Consider the following 22703-nt stretch of genomic DNA (forward strand, 5'->3'; position numbering starts at 1 on the left):
GTATATATCAAATGCGGACAATAAAGTAACTGACAACATGAGCATCGATCTATGCAACGATGACATCCATCTACCAAGTCCGTGAGCTTGACCACCCGATCCCGTTCGTCGCCTCTTGCTACAACCATTGCTGAAGACCGATGTTCATGTTATTTCATATGTTTTAAATCCACAAAACTCTTCCCCATATTCAAAAGACATCAGCTGAAAGCCGTGGAGGATTGTGACTAAAACACTGGCGTGTGGACGCATGTCAGAGATGATAGCAGGTGTTGACAAGACAGAGATCATATCTTGCCTCACCAGTGACACTGTACACAAACACATGCAAAAAGAAATCCATTGTTACTTAAAACAACATGGAACAAGCCAAAATTGGGACTTGCATCCGACAGTATTTCTGTCCAAAAGTCATACAATTTTGAAATGTCGATCCTAAAACGTTTTGAGAGCTTTGGGCGGTTGGTGGGGTAGCCTAGTGGTCAAAGCGTTCGCTCGTCACGCCGAAGACCCGGGTTCGATTCCCCACATGGGTACAATGTATGAAGCCAATTTCTGGTGTCCCCCGCTGTGATATTGCTGGAATATTGCTAAAAGCGACGTAAAACCATATTCACTCGCCCAGTTACTTTGAAAGTTTTACTGGGGAATTAAATGTTGTAACTATGATGAGACTTTGCAAGAATGTTGTGACACTTTTTGAAATCCTTACGAAAGTGTCTCAACATTTTTTAAATGTACACCCAAGACTAGTGCTGATAGAATTTGCTCAACAAAATTTGTTGATTACCCTGTTGTTAAGCGATGTTGTGTATAATTTCTTTTGTCGCTCTTGACTTGCATGCACTAAATATGCAAAAGGCGGTCTCATGGGTCCACATTATTTCTACTTCTAAGATGATTCGCTAAAAGATCAAAGGTGTATCAGATCACACTGTATTGACGTCACTACGCCATTCTAGACTGCCCCCTCGTAATTAAACGTTCCCTTGGTAACCGACGTCACGATACAGGTCAGTTGTCATTGCCTAGTACAGTTTCCTACAGTACAACTAACTCCGTTTCACCTTGTTTCTTGGTTTGTAGTTGCTTCAGTCGGCTAACATCACTGGTGGAAATATTACGTTAAAACTTCCTCAACCGAAACAAATCGACTCACAATTAACATCGACACGGTGCCCAATGTTCGCTAACTATGATTATATCCATACTCCCACAACCGTCCGTGGTCTCATGCAGCTCCGGTACCTAAATAGTGACCCGTGAAGATCAGGGTTAGATTTGGTCTTCATTAGTGTTGGGAATTGGTTAAAATCTCATAATTGATGATTGGTTCATTACAACCGATCAATCATCGAAAATAATTGGTTATCGTCATTTATGAAATGTTCCTGGTTATTTTTGTTAATACTCAAATAAGGAAAAACAACATGTAGTTCTTTAGTTTTTTTGTGCAAAATTTCATATCTTTAAAGGATGACAAGTATGTAAGGAACATAATTTTTTAAAGATATATTCTTAAACAAAAGAGTCTTTAAGATATATTCAATCATGACTTGGAACGAGCTTGTAGTGCTTATGAAATGTAACGGATAAAACCAACCTTGTGAAATATATTGTTTATGAAAACAAGTGTTCCAGAATTGTTTGTGTTCGATTATGAGAAAACATGATCGATTGCTTGGTCGTATAGTCACTGCGACCAATCTTCGATTATTTCAATTAATCGGACCACCGGTAGTCTTCATCCCCATCCTCGTAAGAGGCGACTAAGGGGATCGGATGGTCATGCTCCCTGAGTTGCTTGATGTACGTCATCATAAGCTAAATGCGCAGATCGATGCTCATGATGTCAATCACTGGATCCAGACTTACACAATGTATGTACAGACCGCCGTGGTAGTTTAGCGTGAATACGGCTGAGTGCGGCGTGAAATTAATGTAAAAGGTTTATAGTTGCTCCCACTGACGAAACATCAAATATCATTATCATTGTACGTTGACACTCCATTAAACGTTTTGGGGCGGTTGGATAGCCTAGTGGTTAAGGCGTCCGCTCGTCACGATGAAGACTAGGGTTCGATTCCCCACATGGGTACAATGTGTGAAGCCAATTTCTGGTGTCCCCCGTCGTGATATTGGTGTGACATATTTTTGTATGGATTATCAACAAAACAGCGTCCTGAACATACATGTAATTAGAAGCAGAATAAAGTCATAAATTTGTAATTGCGTGAGAAAATATAAACTCATGCCAATAATGGTTGTCACCCCCACCCCACCCCAACCCCCACACCTCGACCCCCACCCCTCTCCAATTGAAAAAATTGAAGGGGGGTGACAACCATTATTGGCATGAGTATATATAGCCAATCCTTCTCGTAACGAATGACATACTGTATAATGTATAATGTATACTGTATACTGTACGTTTTTAACGATGACTGAACAAGGAGATTAATATTCTGTTCCCGGGGAATTGAATATTCTATGCCCCTTGGGACTGTTGTATTTGACCCGCTAGAGAGTAGTTTCAAGTGCTAGCCTAGCGTCTGCAACTGACTTATTTATTCAAGCACTGGATGCCTTTGCATACGTTTTTAACACGTGCCACTGTTGTGTGTGTGTTAGTGAGTGAGTTTGGTTTTACGCCAAGTATATTTTAGCAATATTCCAGGCAATATTGGCTCCGCACATTTTGCTCATGTGGGGAATCGAACATGGGTCTTCGGCGTGACGAGCGAACGCTTTAACCACCTCCCGTGTCACTGGTGGGTATGATACGTTCAGCTTATCTTGAATGCACTGTATCGGCATCTATTTGACGGAGAGATTCATTAACACACATACACACCCTCACACCTTTACACATACACACACCTCACACATATATACACACCCTCACACATACACACACCCTACATATACACACACCCTCAAACATATACACACACCCTCACACAAAAAACACACACCTTTACACATACACACAACCTCACATGATACACACCCTCACAAACATACACATGCACACACACACTCACGTACACACACGCGCACTTATATAAACAACACTGTCTCACACACAGAAACACACAACCTTCTCTCACTCACTAGGACACCAACTATCAGAATGTAAATTTTTCAATTCAGCTTTACTGAAATTATCTATCTGTGTTAAAGTCGCTACTTCTCCATAGAGCGACCGTGTTCCTTGTCAGTTTTATATACTACTCACACTTTGCTAAGGATCACAAAAATTCCCAACTTTACTTAAACGTAGATTTATAATTTGAAATTGTATCCATTTAAAACTGGATTAATAATGATATGGTAACCCCTCTTAAGGCAAACAGAAGGCAAACAGCCACTTTAATCTAACCTTATGCACTTGATACATGAGTAAGCATAGAAATTGTTTTCATGGAACCAATCAACCATTTTGCAAATCACGGAACGAGTCACTGACAAGTACACAACACCTGTCAATAGCAAGTATGGGATCCACAAGATGCAGTGACATACTGAAACCTAGATCCATGCTTACAATAAGCTTAGATATTTAAACCAAATTAGACCCCGCATCCTAGTTTTCTGTTGAATCAATGATTTGATCCTTAGCAAAGTGTGAATAGTATAATATTTTAATTAGATCAGTTCGTGTCGCTTAGTGTGTGTGTAACGATCTATCGTTTGATCATGGTCCACTTCACTTCATACAAAACAACAATCCCTATATGTTTATCGTTCTATCACCTATGTCGATATATTGAGCACAGAGTTAAATATCATCAATATTTCACAAGGCTTTGAAACACGCGTTTATACTTTCAAAGTTATGTTTGAATATTGGCTATGAACTGTCAAGAGAATACTAGAATACTCGGTGATGTCATTCTATTGAACGATTTGTTCTGTTTCACGAAAAGACAATCTGCTTGTCTTCAACACATTCTCGACTGACTGAGTTAGCGCCTCAAGAGGCAGTTGGCTGTTTTCAGCCATATCGTGACTATAAAAAGTTATAGACGAATACAATATGTTTATTATTATTTAATGGGGCAGTAAAATGACTAGACTGTCACATATGTTTTAAAACTGGGATGTAAATTAATTCACGAAAAGTATCTCACTATATATAACAATCACAACGGAATATACAAATGTATATTGTCAGCAACTGAAGCACCATTCTAGGGACCATGGGGACTTGCCACCTAGCTGAATCTACATCATTCCTTTCGTTTCTTGTAACTATGGAAACATTTAGCCACTTAATCAAAATAATACATATTTAACGATAAACAGGTGGGTGAAACGACTAACAATCCCAATAATCAGTATACTGTGCTAGTTGTAATAAAATCATTTTACACATACACAATTCATTTAGTAAGATTACACGAGAACGAGTATTGAAACGACCCTGTTAAGATGAAAAAAGTTACGTACAATCGAAAGTAGACACGTGGTATTTTGGGATTATTTTAACAAACGAAAACGAAAATATTTTGAACAGTGTTCTGTTTAAGACTTTCAAGTTTGAAATTTTGTGTACACGTTATGAATGCACAATGTCATTTAGATGGTGAAGTACAGAGTCTAGTACTTTTGTTAGGTTGAGCCTCTCAGAGTCAGGCACCTTATCGACAGCACAAAAAGTCAGCCCTTGTATGGTAAGTTTACAACTGTTGAGGTACAATCTTGCTAATTTTACCAAGGTTTCAAAGAACGTCATACTACTCTTGCTCAGTAACCGTTCGATCGAGGTTACAACTTGGCATTATTAAATCTCTCGAAAACCACCATGGTAGACATGTTGAGGAAACTGATATATGTGACACATCAGTGAAGAAAATCCAATCCAGATCCAATCCCCTATTTTGACTTGAACCTAAGTTCCCGAATGTTTTCAGGTAAACAATAGAATAGCATTTGCATATGTAGTGACAGCTGTCATAGATGGTAGGGTTGGGTATTGTCAAAAGTTTCGTATTGCGATATATTGTGATATGTGTTGGCGTGTTGCAATATGCATTGCAATATATTGTGAAAGTGTCACACATGGGTTAAGGTAATGAAATTACTGTTTCCCTTTTGAAACAATGCCACTGGTCACTGTCAAGACTCAGATGTGATTCTACAACAGATCAACTGAAAATGTTTCCAAATTGAAGACTTCGCTCTAAAATTTTGAACTCGAGAAAAAGTCGCTGCAGCGGCGTCCGCCATGATTTTGGTTTGTTTATCCTTACAACATGTCGCTCACGATACTGCGTTTGTGCTGACGCTGGGCATCCATTGACAAGGTGCTGAGCAGTGTCATTAATTTCGTTACATAATCTACATCTACAATTTGATGTTAAACTTGACTTGACCTGAGCAGCAAACCGAAAGCCTTCTGTTCACTTTTCAGGCCAACCGAAGCCATGCAAACAAAGGATTGTTGCTCTCAACACATTGCTCATAAGCATGCATTGGTCGTTCTGAGAACCTTCCATTGAAAAACCGAGGACGACAGTCCACAAAATACAACATTGACATTGCCATTATATATATTTAACATCATTGGCTTGTTTGGGACGTGGAATACCTGATTTCTTCATGAGTATCAACATACTTCAAAACAGAATCATCAGACAAATAATATGCAGCGACTCAACATTAATCAAACAATATCATTGTATTTAACGATTATTTGATTATTGGTGATGTTTTATTGTAAACATCAGGCAGTATCTCATTGCCGTCTTTGGAATGCTTTTGGTATTTTGTGGGGTAGCCTAGTTGTTAAAGCGTTGGCTCGTCACGCCGAAGTCCGGGTTCGATTCCCATGGGTACAACCCATTTCTGGTGTCGTGATATTGCTGGAATAAGCTAAAAGCGGCGTAAAACTAAATTCACTCAAACTCATTTTGGTGTTGAACTCAGGTTCAATTGTATGACCCAGAATAAGTAGGCGCGTCATGGAAAACGATAATTATAACCTTCTTTGAAAAGGCCCCTATACAGTCGCATATGGATCCAGGCCTACAATCCTGATCTTTCCTGTTTGATATATCCAATGATATATACCGAGAATAAACAGTTAAGCGCCAGCCTATTTCAATACTAGGATGTGAAGCTGTGGAAATGTTAGGCTAAAATAATTGGGAAGACCAATCCATATTTAGAGAAGGTTCATCTAGTAACTGGTTTAGGGATATCATAAACATTTGTATTTACAATTAAAGGAAATATTGTTAAAGATATGAAGGCACTGCTTTTTAAAGCAAAATAACTATTCCTACTCTGCTCATACAACACTATTCAACGTAGGTTTCACTTGCCAGAAATGACAATCATGTGACCATATAACAGACATTTCTGATTTTCACTTTTCAAAAGAAGGTAACCTTTTTGACGAAAACAAGATGCATGTTTTCCAAAAGCGCATACATCCTGTTTAAAGTAAAAGATAATTTCCATAATGGTTTTATTTTTAAAAGTACTAAACCAAATTATTTTTTCTGAAAGATTTCCTATGAGACAACCTATATTGGCAAAATATACTGGGTGGTGCTTAGCTTTTTATTCACAGTATATTACAAATACCACTAAATCGTCCCTTTTGACACTAATATGATTGACAAGAGCCAGGAAAAACGTGGCTGATATGCGAACCTCGCTTACGAAATCTCACGCTTCCATTCCAAGTAAAACGTTGGCAGACTCTATTGTACTCGGTGCCTCGGTTTTGGTCTGTCGATTGACACTGTGTGAGTACCCTGTTTCTTGCCAAGAACATAGCCCTCCTGACGCACTGGGTAATGCTTTGTGGCTGCATTGTTGGGGAGTCAACACAAGCGGACCTCGCCTTTGAAATGTCTCGCTTGCACCCAAAGTCCACTGTTTTCCGACTCCTCGTCGTTCTCGGTGCCCATTGTTTGGTACCTCCTGATCTCTTGGTGCAGATCAGGAGAGTGTACAGTTTCTCCACCGGAAGAACGGGTCGTCTGACACTTTGGGTAAAGCAGAAGTCTGCAGAGTCTACGTATTCTCCGGAGTTCTTGGTGGGTTCGACTAGGCAGCGCTTCCTGGGAGGCGTCCCATTCGCTGTCGGGACTGCGTGTAGAGGGGACAAGGACTCTGAGCTGATGATGAGCTTAACTAGCCTGACTGTGTCATAACCAACCCATCTTTTTCTGCTGTATTGTTTTAATCCGTAGAGCTAATTCTGGATTGATATTTGCTTTTCCATGTAGGACAGCATTGTTATATATGGATATCAAACGGAATAACGAGGGAAAACATGTTTTTTCATATAGTACTTATCAAATTTTCACCGATATTCTTCAATAGTGTCTTGGAGGTTATATTATTTTAAAAATGGTATGTTGTAACCTCATGCAAACAGAATCCTAACGATTTTCGATACATGCTCCCATAGGTGAGCAAAATAATATAATGGACATTGATAAGGATGTGTACACAAAGAGTTCATGATCAACTACATGTATATGGATTACTCGACGTGAGTCACGTCTTAGACAGAGCACTTCAATTCATATGGAACCTTTTTCATATTTATCTCTTAAATACAGTCAGTTGCATGCACCCAGTGTGCATTTGAACTGAAACCCACGACTTTCCCTAACGATTAAACATGTGCATTTGTTTGTGTGTAAGAATGCATGCTTCGATTAATAACTTCTTTTATTGCCCAAGGTGCGGGGAAGAGTATTTCAGATAGGTGGCGGCCAATAATTATTGAACCAGATCATCCAGTTATCCGATATCGTGGACAACTTTCAACATCGTTCCTATCAACCACGTCGTTGAGCCCGACCACCCGATCTATTGGGTCACATCTGATATTACAGACAGCTTTGGTCAGAACCACATCCTTCCCGGAATCTCAACAGGGAATGGATTAGTGTGGGACGATACCTGTATGATAATGATCGTATCGAGTGAGTTGAGTGAGTGAGTGAGTAAGGTTTTACGCTGCTTTTAGCAATATTTCAGCATTATCACGGCGGGGGACACTGGCGGGCTTCACACACCCAGGTGGGGAATCGAACCCGGATCTTCGGCATGACGAGCAAACGCTTCAACCACAAGGCTAACCCATCTCCCCTTATCTGTTTAATAACTTTCATGGATTTGGTTACTTATATGATTTGATTCATGGTGAACTGAGGACTGGCATTTCAGTTCGATGGCCCTCTTATGTCGTCCGGAGTAGTACACACGGGCACATACGCACGTACACGCACGCACGCACGCACGCACGCACGCACGCACTCACGCATGCACACATAACCTGCATTTCATCTAACATCTGTGTACACAAAGAAATGTTTATATTGATGTTGTTTTATACATCATATAAACAGGCGGCTGGATTGAGTTCGTAATTGTTTACGCCACTTTTATCAATATGGAGGCGGGGACTCCAACAATGGAGGGTGTTTTAAAGTTGGCCAGATGGTCTGTTTCCTTCTGCTAGTAAAATTTGCGACCCGTGAAGATCCGGGTAAGAATTGATCTTCAGTAACCCATGCTTGTCGTAAGAGGCGACTAACGGGATCTGGTGGTCAGGCTCGATGACTTGGTTCACACGTCATGTCATCGTATCCCGATTGCGTGGATCGACGCTCATGCAGCTGATCACTGGATTGTCTGGTCTGTACTTGATTATTTACAGACGGTCGTCATACAGCTGGAATATTGAGAGCGGCGTTAAACAACAAATAAACAAAACCATTCATATTGCCATACCAGATGGACGTACCTGAACACAAGAAACAACAGCGTCATTAACGGCTGGTTCGTCCATATTGTTACTGTGCACTAAAAGGCAAATGAAAATAGTTTAATTAATTGTTGTGGTTAATAATTCATATTTTAAAAGTTTGTGAATTGTCGCTGATCATGATGTGTGACCTGATGATCTCCTGTCATTCGTGATACATATCGATCCGTGAACTTCCGCGTGGATGCGCATCTGACATGAAAGTATCAAATCAATAAAGTGCCTATTCAGCTGTGCACTAAGCGCACTCTTGCGATCGTGGTTTGTGAAGGCGGGCTGTGGGTTGTGGGAAGGTGTGTGAAAAGTTCAGACAGTCAGATTATTATTTTTTACAGAGTCAGAAACGAAGTCAGATAAGGCGTCACTTACAGAAGCACACACAGAGTGTGATCGTGGTAGCCTGTGAAGGCGGGTTGTGGGTTGGAGGAAAAGTGTTTGAGAAAGTCAGAAGCAAAGTCAGAAACAGTCACGTACGGAGTCAGAATCAAAGTCAGATACGGCGTCACTTACAGAGGCACATACGGACTGTGATCGTGGGATGTGAAAGAGGGCTGTGAATTGGTGGATAAGTGTGTAAGAAGTCGGATACAGATTCAGAAACGACGTCAGATACACAGTCACATACGGAGTCAGATACAGTGTCAGATCAGGACAAGGACAGGGAGTGTACAGAGTTGAGGTAAGTTTCAAATTTTTCATTCTGAGTCAGTAATGAGTATTGTTCTTTGAAAGAACTTGGTTACTACACGAACTATATGCAAAGGCATGACAGGCCTGAGCATAAACCAGATGAAATGTGTTCATCATCGAATGTCCTTTTAGTGAATGGATCAAGTTCACCTAAAGCCCATACTGATCGGTTACTGACTGATTCGTGTAATATTGAAAAAGTATTATCATGTACCAAGTATCAGTAAAGTCATAAACATCGTACGTACGTGCATACATACATACACACGCACGCACACACACACAGACACACACACACATACATACACATCCATCCATCCATCCATACAGACAGACATACACGCAGGCACGCACTCGCAGGCATACACACGCACACACACATACATACATACATACATACAAACATACACATACATACACGCAAAAACGCACACGTACGCATACACACGTACACACACACACACATACATACATACATACATACATACATACACATACATACATACATACATACATACATACATACATACATACATACATACATACATACACGCAAGTACGCACTCGTAGGCATACACACGCACACACACACACATACATACATACATACATACATACATACATACATACATACATACATACATACACGCAAGCACGCACTCGTAGGCATACACACGCGCACGCATATGTATACATACATACACACATATACATACATACACACACACACGCAAGCACACACTCGCAGGCATACACACGCACACATACATACATACATACATACATACATACATACATACATACATACATACATACATACATACATACATACATACATACATACATACATACATACATACATACATACATACGTACATACATACATATACACACACACAGAGACATACATACATACATACATAAATACACACATAAATACATACATACATACATACATGCATGCATGCATGCATGCAAGAACGCACTCGCAGGCATACACACGCACACATACACACACGCACACACATACACACATGCATACATACACACACATACATACATGCATACATGCATACACACGCACACACACATACCTACCTATATCTACCTATATACACACATACATACATATACATACATACATACATATACACACACACATACATACATACATACATACATACATACATACATACATACATACATACACGCACATACATACACATACACACATACACATACACACACATACATACATACATACACGCACACACACAATACATACCTACATACATACACATACACACATACACACACACATACACACACACACACACATACATACATACATACATACATACATACATACATACATACACATACATACATACATACATACATACATACATACATACATACATACTTACATATATATATACCTACATACATAGATAAAGTGATATCTTTAGTCAATTTGGAACGTAACTAAAATATGTGAATTTCGTACATTGTACATACTGTCACAAAAAATAAGTGTTGTAGATCTGTCGAATTTATTTGTGGAATTCGGATACCAAACAAAGATCAACTTTGATCAACACAAATGCAAATGGAATCATTGTATAACTTCAGTTTTGAAATTGTCTTGTTTTAAAGGTTCAATTTTGTTTTATGGATTCAAACTCGCAAATAGGAATCATATTTGAATTTTGAAGCATTCATGTTTTCTAATGACATTTAGGCACAGGATACATGAAATGTAAGGAAAATGTGTGAAAATACATGTACTTATGCAAATGTATTACGTCAATAGAAAAGAGTAATAACAATTAACTATCCTTGGAAACAGATTACGTTTGGTTTGAAAGACAAAAAAACTGCCAACCATGAATGGCCCACTGGCAATCGGTGGTGACACCAGGTGTTCGGAAAAGGGTGAGCATGTCGGGGTATTTAGACGTCTCAGTTCAACTGCGCCATGGCATAAATACAAAAGAGAGCAAACAACAAAACATCGGTGATATAATTTACAACTGTATTCCATATTCAACTACTTGTACAAATCAATACAAATATCTACAAAGGAATTACAATAGCAATACAAAATCGAGTGACAATACAAATACAATGACAGTAAAAATACAATGACAACATATGTTATATTTGTTATGTAATATATGTTGCATTTGACCAATTTCTAAAAATGGCATTGTGTAATCAAATAAAATGACAGTACAAATACAATGACAATACAAATATAATAACAATAAAAATACAATGATAGGACAAATACAATGACAATACCAAAACAATAACAATACAAATACAATGGCAGTACACATACAATGACAATACAAATACTATGGCAGTACATATACTATGACAGTACACATACAATGACAATACAAATACAATGACAGTACAAATACAATGGCAGTACACATACAATGACAATACAAATACATGGCAGTACACATACAATGACAGTACAAATTCAGTGACAGTACAAATACAATAACAATACAAAAACAATAGCAATACAAATACTATAACAATACAAATACTATGGCAGTACATATACTATGACTGTACGAATATAATGTTAATACAAATACAATGCTAATACAAATACAATGACAATACAAATACAATGACAGTACATATACAATGACAATACAAAAACAATGACAGTACAAATACAATGTCAGTACACATACAATGACAATACAAATACAATGACAGTACAAATACAATGGGAGTACACATACAATGACAGTACAAATTCAATGACAGTACATATACAATGACAATACAAATACAATGACAGTACATATACAATGACAATACAAATACAATGACAGTACAAATACCATGGCAGTACACATATAATGACAGTACAAATTCAGTGTCAGTACAAATACAATAACAATACAAAAACAATAGCAATACAAATACTATAACAATACAAATACTATGGCAGTACATATACTATGACAGTACAAATACAATGTTAATACAAATACAATGCTAATACAAATACAATGACAATACAAATACAATGACAGTACATATACAATGACAATACAAATACAATGACAGTACAAATACAATGGCAGTACACATACAATGACAATACAAATACAATGGCAGTACACATACAATGACAGTACAAATTCAGTGACAGTACAAATACAATAACAATACAAAAACAATAGCAATACAAATACTATAACAATACAAATACTATGGCAGTACACATACAATGGCAGTTCACATACAATGACAGTACAAATTCAGTGACAGTACAAATACAATAACAATACGAAAACAATAGCAATACAAATACTATGGCAGTACATATACTATGACAGTACGAATACAATGTTAATACAAATACAATGACAATACAAATGCAATGACAGTACATATACAATGACAGTAAAAATAACGTGAAAGTACAAATACAATGGCAGTACAAATACAATGACAATACAAATACAATGACAATACAAATTCAATGACAGTACATACACAATGGCAATACAAATACAAATACAATACAAATACAATGACAATACAAATACAATGACAGTACATACACAATGGCAGTAGAAATATAATGACAATACAAATACAATGACAATACAAATACAATGATAGTACATATACAATGGCAGTACAAATTCAATGACTATACTAATACAAAGGCAATATGATATAAAAGTACTTATTATAGGATTAACTAGAGTGATGGTAATCTTCACATCGCTGTGATGATTTGTTATGTTTGATAATTATACGTAACAACTGTATTTTAAATGTAACTACTTTTACAAATCGATACACATCCCTACAAATGAAATAAAATGGCAGTTCAAAATCGACGGGCAATACAAACCCAATGGCATTACAAAATTGTCCAGCTTATAAAGAACTTTTGCCTAAGAATTGGCAAGTTAATATGTAATATTTTATCAATATCCTTAAACAAATCCAAACTTGAGACAATACCAGTCGAACTCGTTTTATCTATTGTGCATATGAAATGAGGATACAATAAAAAATAGAAAATAGGTTTAACATTCTGAAGATTCCAGTACAGCTATACATATGTATGTTACTAATATTTTCAATGGGGTTTAATATCATCCACAGTTAAACGCCATGAATTTTGATAAATTGTTTTCTTTTTTCGTTCACGCCTGTTTATGCCTGTTTGGAATGCGTATATTAATATCTATATGGGCCTGTGACCCTCATATGTCATAAATGTTTGGATGATGATGAAATGCAGTGACAATATTATATAAAGTAATGATTAAAGCAACAACGAAAGTGATGGTAATATTCTCTAAGCTACAGATTCGTGAAGATCGGGTTAGAATCGATCTTCAGTAACCCATGCTTGTCGTAAGGTTCGACTAACGGGGTCGGGTGGTCAGGCTTGCTGACTTGGTTGACACATGTCATCATATTCCAGTTGCGTAGATCGACGCTCATGCCGTTGATCACTGGATTGTCTGGTTCATACTTATTTACAGACGGTAGCCATATATCTGGAATATTGCTGATTGCGGTTAAAACAACGCACTCACTCACTAAACTACAACAGCGGTCCAGCTTGCAAAATAGGCCAAGGCTGAGAATCCAAGGTGAACAGTGAGTGAGTGAGTATGGTTTTACGCCGCTTTAGCAATATTCCAGCAATATCAGGGCGGGGGACACCAGAAATGGGCTTCACACATTGTACCCATGTGGGGAATCGAACCCGGGTCTTGGTCTTGACGAGCCAACGCTTTAACCACTAGACTACCCCACCGCCCACCAAGGTGAACAGAAATCTTTACACTGCTGGTCTTGTTTTTTGTAATATAAAATATAATGTGAGCCGAAACAGGCAAGTCTGGGCCCTTGTATACGAAAAAGTCCAGGAGCAATCGTGTCTTAAATACCGAGTAAAAACAAATACAACTTTGATCTACAGTGAATCACACTGACACAAAAGACTGTACGTACAGACAATGGTAGAAGTGTCGTTGCCTTTGTACAAATCCCTCATGGTTAATGTATAAATTGCTTGGAGCTGTATATGTGTATTGGAACGTAGCTGATGAACGTTTTCTGGTGTGTAAAGCAAGCTTACACGACATATTATATTCAACTTTCGGTATTTACATTCTCAATAACACGGTACGCCGGGTAAACAGCGTGGCTTTCTTTATAATCATACATTGCATCAAGGAGATTGGCAGCACAAAGGGGAACAGATTAACAGGTCAGTTTCCCGTTTCCAAGTCTCCTCAACTGATGCTGTCATTTAAAGAACTCCTGTTACTTTGTACAGCAAACATCACGTCAATGTTTGTGGTAAACATTTCAGTTCCCGAGTTGCAAAATCGTTAAACATCTAAATCCTTATTTCACATCAGTGAATGACAGTATGCATAATAGATTGGTAGACTGCTTTAGCGTTATTATAAGCCCGCTTAGCATGAAACTGATTGCAATCGTCGACGAAGACGCAGTCGACGAACATGAGGCCATGAGTATTTTTGTGTGTTTTTCACTTCCTACTTCAATCATCAAGAGAGAGGGTAGCTAAAACAAACAAAATAAAAACATGTTTTCTTTACCAGTGTAACTAGCTTAATGCGGTGTAAGTTCTTGAGCACAGAGCTCAGAGCACATGTCACAAATTAGTTGAAGTAAAGCAACACTGAGCACAGAGAGTCCTTGGATGGGTGACCGTGTTTGGCAGCTGGACTTTTGAGAGTTTCTAGGACTTCTGTCCTGCCCCAGAACGAAGCACATTCTGTCTCACCTTAGACAAGTGAGATTGTTCAGAATTGTCTCTGTTCCCTTGCAGAAAATGGGTACCCGGTGGGATAAGTCATTTGACTATTAACCTTCTAACGCCTCACGGGCAGCTTGAAATATACGGGGTAATTAATGATGTCCATTATGTTCTATGCGCTTAGAGCATGCTCGTGCGGCTTTAAATGGCGTTAATAAAATGACATTTTATATTTAGGTTAATTCGTAATAATCTTTTAATCATTATGGTGATTGAGCCGCATTGATTCGGAAACATTTTCAAATAAACGTAGGTGTAGAAAAATTATGCTGGCCACGTTTCTTTTTATGAGTGTGACAGAAAATCATCACAGCATAAATTTCCTCAGCGGGGTAAATGGAGATTATAATATGTTTTAACGGAATGAAAATTCATGGTGCGAGATGGGTTTAGTTTGGGTGACATGTTGTTTAACGCCACCCTCAGAAATATTCTAGCTATATGGCAGCGGTCTGTAAATATTCGAGTCTGCACCAGACAATCCAATGATCCACATCATGAGCATCGATATACGCAGTTTGGTTTACGATAACATGTGTCAACCAAGTCAGCAAGCCTGACCGTCCGATCCCGTCAGTCGCCTCTTACGACAAGCAGTGGTTGCTGAAGAAAAATTCTTACCCGGATCTTCACGGGTCGGCGGGAAATGGGAACCACAGAAATAATACGGACAGCCTTATTGTAAATGATCTCATTCAGTAAGTCGCAGCTACCGCTAATGACATTAATCTCCCATTCTACAGTGCTCAACAAACATCCGTGACTGCTGCGCAGTTTGTGATAAATATTTTTGAAATGTTTTTCACAAGCTAATACAAAAATGTTAATACCGTTAAAACCCCAGAGGCATTACACAAATTTCAGGTTCCTTCAACAAACTAAAGGCTATTCAAAATCTGTATGTGCCACCTGAAAGAGATGTCTCGGGCTTTCTGCCATAGGTCTGTTGTTGCGCCTGCTAAGTAAATACGTTATTGACTGGTGACTATCGTGTAAGTGGTTTCACATTTGTGGATGAAGAAAGGTTTTCCATGCCAGGACATTTCTTATCTAACCGATAAAGAGACGGAAGTTCCACATATTTACTGGCATCAACTTTGTCATTGTGAAATGCAAACGTTATCCGTAATTTTCCGTAGCATTAGCAACGTCAGTTGAAACCCAATGGCATTATAAGCAGTTCGTTTTGTTGTTTCCCATATACCGCCCGCCCTCAATTATCATCCCGAAATCAGAAACGTTTCCCGATACCGTTAGTTGCCTTTTACGACAAGCTGTTGTTGAAGTTCAATTCTAAACGGATTTTCACGGGTCGTATAAGTTCGAACCATGTTATCCCCGATTGTGTTGCTGTTTCGGTCTGAGCTATAACCATACTTGTGAGTTTCAAAAGATCTGTATGCGTCATATATGGCGAATACAAGCTTTGATATGCTATTACTAAAAACAGCGTTAAACTCACTCACTCACTCACTACCAGACGGAATCATCTGAGGTAAAGCATCACCTATTCATACTATCTCGTTCATAAAATAATCGGGTGGTCAGTCTCGCTGACATGAATGACACGTGTCATCGTTTCCCAATTGCGTAGATCGATGCTCATGCTGTTGATCACTGGATTGACTTGCCCAGACTCAATTATTTAAAGACCGCCGCCTTAGCTGTAATATTGCCGCCTTAGCTGTAATATTGCTGCTGCGGCGTAAAACAAGGAACTAACAAAGAACAATTTGGACACAAATTCAGTCACTGAAGTAACTTCAGAAACCGGATTCATACAGTTTGCACGTCGGTGTTTCGGTTCATATTTACAGAATCAGTCCTTAAATAAATGTACCTGCATGTAGACCTATAAACGTCCTCTTCACAGATACTGATCGACATGTGATGGCAATTCTGCGATGCCAGCTCCTTGTAAACAGAAGCTCCGTGCTCATCTGTCAGCTGATCTTCGTCACGTCGCTGGGGTATTCTGTCGTCACTGCTGCCACCAAAGTATGCACAGACAACTCTCTCCTGAACAACAGCGGTATGAACGTCGACAAAAGGGTGACGCAAACTCCTTACGTTATCCTTACAACATCGGGGCTGATGGACTGCGGGGTTAAGTGTCAAAGACGAAAGGCGTGCGGCGGTGTCAACTTTAACGTCAACACTGGCGACTGTGAATTGTTGGGTGTGGCAGCAAATCAAAATTCATTTACCACAGAGACGGGATGGATCCATTCCATTGTCGCCATGTTCCCGAAGGTTTGTAGTGTAATTCAATTTCATACACAGTGGGTGTTGAATATAGGAGTGCGTGTTGTATTGTGTTGTGTTTAACACAATTTTAGACAGTTGTCATGTCATCTCGACTCATCACTTAAAAATAGGAATGTGTTGTGTTCAACACTGGGGTTAAGGGGCGGTGGGGTAGCCTAGTGGTTAAGGCGTTCGCTCGTCACGCCGAAAACCCGGGTTCGATTCCCCACATGGGCACAATGTGTTAAGTCCATTTCTGGTGTCCCCCGCCGTGATATTGCTGGAATATTGCTAAAAGCGGCGTAAAACTAAACTCGCTCAACACTGGGGTTAAGGTACGGGCATCATTTTTTTATGTGTTTCACGTAGCCACCAAATTTTTAACATGGGTCGGTCGGTCGGGAAGAAACAACGAAAAACTTAATAAAGACAAAAATATCTGAAAAATGTTCTTGATTCTCATTTATTGTAATTCTTAATACAAATAACTCGCGTTCTTTGGACTTGTGGCAGTGACTGATTTAAAGATAAACGTTTTATATGACGAGGCGGTACGTTTTAGATTAGAGTCGGCGGTGTTGCAATGAAATAAAAGTTGTTTTTTTTTCTTACTTTTCTCTTTTCTCTTTTTCGGGCGGGGAGGGTGTCGGCAGTAAAATTAGAAGGGTCGGTCGGGCGATGAGAAACACAGAAAATAAAAATGCTGCCCTAATTGTCGCCTACATCATCATTTGAAAAAAGGAGTGAGTTTGTTGTGTTTAACCCAGCTTTAGGCACTTATCAGTTATACTACGGCCCGTCACTTGTATATAGGAGTTACTGCATTGCTTGTAATACAACTTTAGGCACTTGGTAGTCGGTATCATGGGTCGTCACTTGAAATTGGGAATGTGTGTGTGTGCTGTGTATAAGACAGATTTAGCAACTGTCAGTTATCCTACGGCTCGTCACTTGTATATAGATGTGAATTTGTTGTGTTGTGTTGTGTTTAACACTTTTTCAGGCAGTTGTGATTTTATCAGAGATCGTCAGTTGTAATAGGAGTGCTCCACACATCTGGGTTTAGGTGACAAGCAAACGGGTTAACCACTTGACTACCAAACCAGCATATTTGGAAAGTCCCAAGAGACGCAATTCACTTGTAACGACCTTCGTCTTTGAGGGATATGTTGTTGATAAACAATGCAAAATCAGAGGACGTGACGACCCAACAATTTAACTCAAGGTTACACTAACTACACCTGAGGAAATTGTTATGTCATTGCTTTCTTCAAAGGCACGAGTTTATTACAGAGACTTCGCTAGCATTGTTTTTAAATTTTCTTTCCGCTCGTTGTTCATTCATTACTGTGTTATCCAGATACTGTCAGGGAACTGTGCTGACCACACCTGCACCTCCCTTCAGTACTGTGAACCTTCAGCTTCCTCGTACAGCTGCATCTGTAAGTATTGCTCAGCATTTTATAGCTTTGTCGATAAATACCTTCAGCCGTAAATCAATTAATTTCTGCATGGCGTTCAGGTCTGATGATCGCAATACGTTCATCTTCGATCTTAGTGTCACGTTACTGTATATGAAAACAAACATGGCATTACGTTCTGTTGTAATGTCATATCAACGTCACGTACTACTGTAACGAAACCAGTCTGGTTGACGTACTATTGTATCTAAACCAGTCTGGTTCACGTACTACTGTGCATAACGAAACCAGTCCTGAATGGGATTGGCGGACTACTGTAACGAAACCAGTCTGGTTGACGTACTATTGTAACGAAGCCAGTCTGGTTGACGTACTATTGTAATGAAGCCAGTCTGGTTGACATACTACTGTAAGGAAACCAGTCCTTTCTTGTATTGACATACTACTGTAAGGAAACCAGTCCTTTCTTCGACTGAAGTGCTATTGTAAGGAAACCAGTCCTTTCTTGGATTGACGTACTACTATAAGGAAACCAGTCCTTTCTTGGATTGACGTACTACTATAAGGAAACCAGTCCTTTCTTGGATTGACGTAGTACTATAAGGAAAACAGTCCTTTCTTGGATTGACATACTACTATAAGGAAACCAGTCCTTTCTTGTATTGACGTACTACTATAAGGAAACCAGTCCTTTCTTGGATTTACATACTACTGTAAGGAAACCAGTCCTTTCTTGGATTGACATACTACTGTAAGGAAACCAGTCCTTTCTTGGATTGACGTACTATTGTAAGGAAACCAGTCCTTTCTTGTATTGACATACTACTGTAAGGAAACCAGTCCTTTCTTGGATTGACATACTACTGTAAGGAAACCAGTCCTTTCTTGTATTGACATGCTACTGTAACGAAACCAGACTGGTTGACGTACTACTGTAAAGGTACCAGGAGGGGTTCTTGTTATAGTACTACTACAAGATATACTGACCGGTCTGTTCTTAATGCACAGACTAGTACCTGCCAGGCGCAAGGAGATATGCTTTGACGACACCTCCCTCCTCTGGAAAGAGTTCTTCTGTATCCTTCCCTTTTCTGCTTTACGTGCTTGTCCAAAAAACCATTAACAGACTCCGCGGTCCGACTGCATGCAGAGTGTACGATACATACACTAAACAAAAAGAAAGGTCGCTGGTGTTACTTGTGCCAAACATACCCATATAATACAAAGTGTGTTGCTTGTGGGTAATTCTTGGACGTAATAAGCGTGACTAAAACAGGATTACGCATTACGGTGCGCTTGCGGCATCCTCCACAGTTAACAGTGCACGATGGGGTCACTTTGAGATTTCACAGGGACTAACCATCCTGTGTTTGTCTATTCGAACAATTGACGCGCCGTGGCATGTGTTTGTGACAGGTACCACCAGTGGTGCCACACACGCTTATCTTTTCGTCTGTTATCGTAATGACAAGCTTCTGCTTGAGTCGGGATACAAATAATTTTCTTGGGGTGACATCTGTTTCAGCAACGGCACTAGAAACTGCTACCGCTGCCACTACTTCCACCACCACTCAAACCACCACAACTTCTACTACAACTTCAACGACAACTACAACGACAACAACTCCAGCTCCTCCGAATTTTCCAATATCATCGGGTGAGAGAGATGACAAGTGACATGGAGGTAGATGAACAAGAACCTTATAAAATACAAATATCAGTCTGCTAAATCCATGAAGATTATTCCGAAAACAAACAATTACAAGGATGTTACTGTGATCGATTGACGTTGAAAAACGTCACGCCACAGCCCCTCGGTTTCGCAGAATTCAACTTTATTTTATCTCTTTTGAAATGGGGTACCAGTTCTGTTGATGAATGAACATCTATTTTTACTATGACCCTTTTCAGTTGTTTAGCTGCTTGAATGTTAGGTACATCATTGTCACTGACAGGATCGACTTGAACCACTGTCTGAAAGGAGTGATTTGGCTTCAAAACCATTGTTAAGTTACCATTGTCATTGACAGGATCGACTTGAACCACTGTCTGAAAGGAGTGATTTGGTTACAAAACCAATGTTAGGTTACCATTGTCATTGACAGGATCGACTTGAACCACTGTCTGAAAGGAGTGATTTGGTTACAAAACCAATGTTAGGTTACCATTGTCATTGACAGGATCGACTTGAACCACTGTCTGAAAGGAGTGATTTGGTTACAAAACCAATGTTAGGTTACCATTGTCATTGACAGGATCGACTTGAACCACTTTCTGAAAATTGAGAGATTTGGCTTCAAAGCCAATGGTAAGTTACCACAGTCACTGACAGGATCGACTTGAACCACTTTCTGAAAAGTGTGTGATTTGGCTCCCAAACCTTTGAAAATTATTTCAGTTATTGTCAGGCGTAGAGGACTAACATATGGACAATGCCCGAATTTATGTTGGTCCTGTTGATAACACGTTTGAGTAACCCACGTGCAGCGGTTAATGCTGTCAAACTGAGAAACAGTTCGAGTCCACGATCATGATTCCTGGCACGCATAAGGGGCGCAACTCTGTACAGCTAACTGTGGCGCATCACGACTGCTTTACCAGTTTTCTTTAAAAAAGTATTCCCTAGTCACAGGTTCATGTCACATGTCCATCGGTGTTAATTATATTTTTACCGGATCGTGGTATTTGATGCAATCTAATGTATGTTGTTAACGCCGTATTTACTAATGTTCCAGTAATTATGTCTTTTCCATTCAATCCAGTAATTCACATCATGAACATCAATCTACGTACCTGAAATACGGTGACATAGATCTACCATGTCAGCGAGACTCTGTAATGACAACCATGGATTGCATAAGACCAGATATTCAAGGGCCCATATTATGTTATTAGTGTTATTAAGGAACTACTTGTATACGAAGTGTAGACGTTCCAAATGAGCACGCTGTAATTCTTTGCAATTCGTTAATATTTTCCCACAGAAAAACCTCCATTGAGAGCATGTTGTCTGTTTGATCTATATATCAATGTTTTGGGTTTTTTTGTATTCGTGCTCTGACGAATAAATATATACAGTCTTAGTTTGTGTTTGCGTTGAGTGAATGCTATACATACATTAGCGATATATCTTATTTGCGGTATATCCGTTGTTTTGAAGCACGGTAGTTTGGCACCCTGGAGTCATGGTTCACTAGTTGAGTGGGCATTTGTTTGGTTTCCTCGAGGTCCCATACACAACTTCACTTAAACGCAAGTATTTATCTGCTTTTTTTAGGCGTTACGTATTTATTAAGATTGAAAATTAAAGATGGTTTCATACAATATATTTTGATACAAACGGGTGCCACTGTTTTGGGGTGTCTTGTATTTGCTATTTATTAGATAAAACAAGATTTTGATATCATGAAAGTTAGAAGAAGGGTAACAAATATACAATACAGTTGTTAGCAAAATGAAAATACAGTAAGATGCATGTCCCTTTTGCAGATCCGCGTTTCTTAGCGGACTATTTTCAGAATCCCTCGATTAGTTTTCAATTAATACCCATCCTCATATAGTTTTCAATTAATACCCATCAATTAATACCCATCATATTTTTTCAATTAATACCCATCCTCATATAGTTTTCAATTAATACCCAATATAGTTTTCAATTAATACCCATCCTCATATAGTTTTCAATTAATACCCA

The 22703-nt window shown here is 38.9% G+C and overlaps 1 protein-coding gene across 1 annotated transcript; it reads left to right on the top strand.

Moving 5' to 3' along the window:
* Positions 1-9029: 9029 nt before the first annotated feature.
* LOC124281005 (integumentary mucin C.1-like) lies at positions 9030-21743 on the top strand. Its single transcript, XM_046717016.1, has 4 exons — positions 9030-9476; positions 17215-17594; positions 18949-19030; positions 20535-21743. Exons 2-4 carry the CDS (start codon positions 17232-17234, stop codon positions 20684-20686), a joined length of 597 nt encoding a protein of 198 aa, XP_046572972.1. The 5' UTR covers positions 9030-9476; positions 17215-17231; the 3' UTR covers positions 20687-21743.
* The last annotated feature ends 960 nt before the right edge of the window (positions 21744-22703 follow it).

This window comes from Haliotis rubra, unplaced genomic scaffold (genome assembly GCF_003918875.1).
Source record: "Haliotis rubra isolate DU_JTF1 unplaced genomic scaffold, ASM391887v1 Scf278, whole genome shotgun sequence".
NCBI lineage: Eukaryota > Metazoa > Mollusca > Gastropoda > Lepetellida > Haliotidae > Haliotis > Haliotis rubra.

What these genes read in the sequence shown, in the direction of transcription:
- LOC124281005 (XM_046717016.1), top strand. Translation starts at nt 17,232, where the DNA reads ATGGCAATTCTGCGATGCCAGCTCCTTGTAAACAGAAGCTCCGTGCTC. An exon ending in TTGTCGCCATGTTCCCGAAG is followed by an intron (nt 17,595 to 18,948) that starts GTTTGTAGTGTA and finishes TGTGTTATCCAG; the next exon opens with ATACTGTCAGGGAACTGTGC. An exon ending in TTCCTCGTACAGCTGCATCT is followed by an intron (nt 19,031 to 20,534) that starts GTAAGTATTGCT and finishes CATCTGTTTCAG; the next exon opens with CAACGGCACTAGAAACTGCT.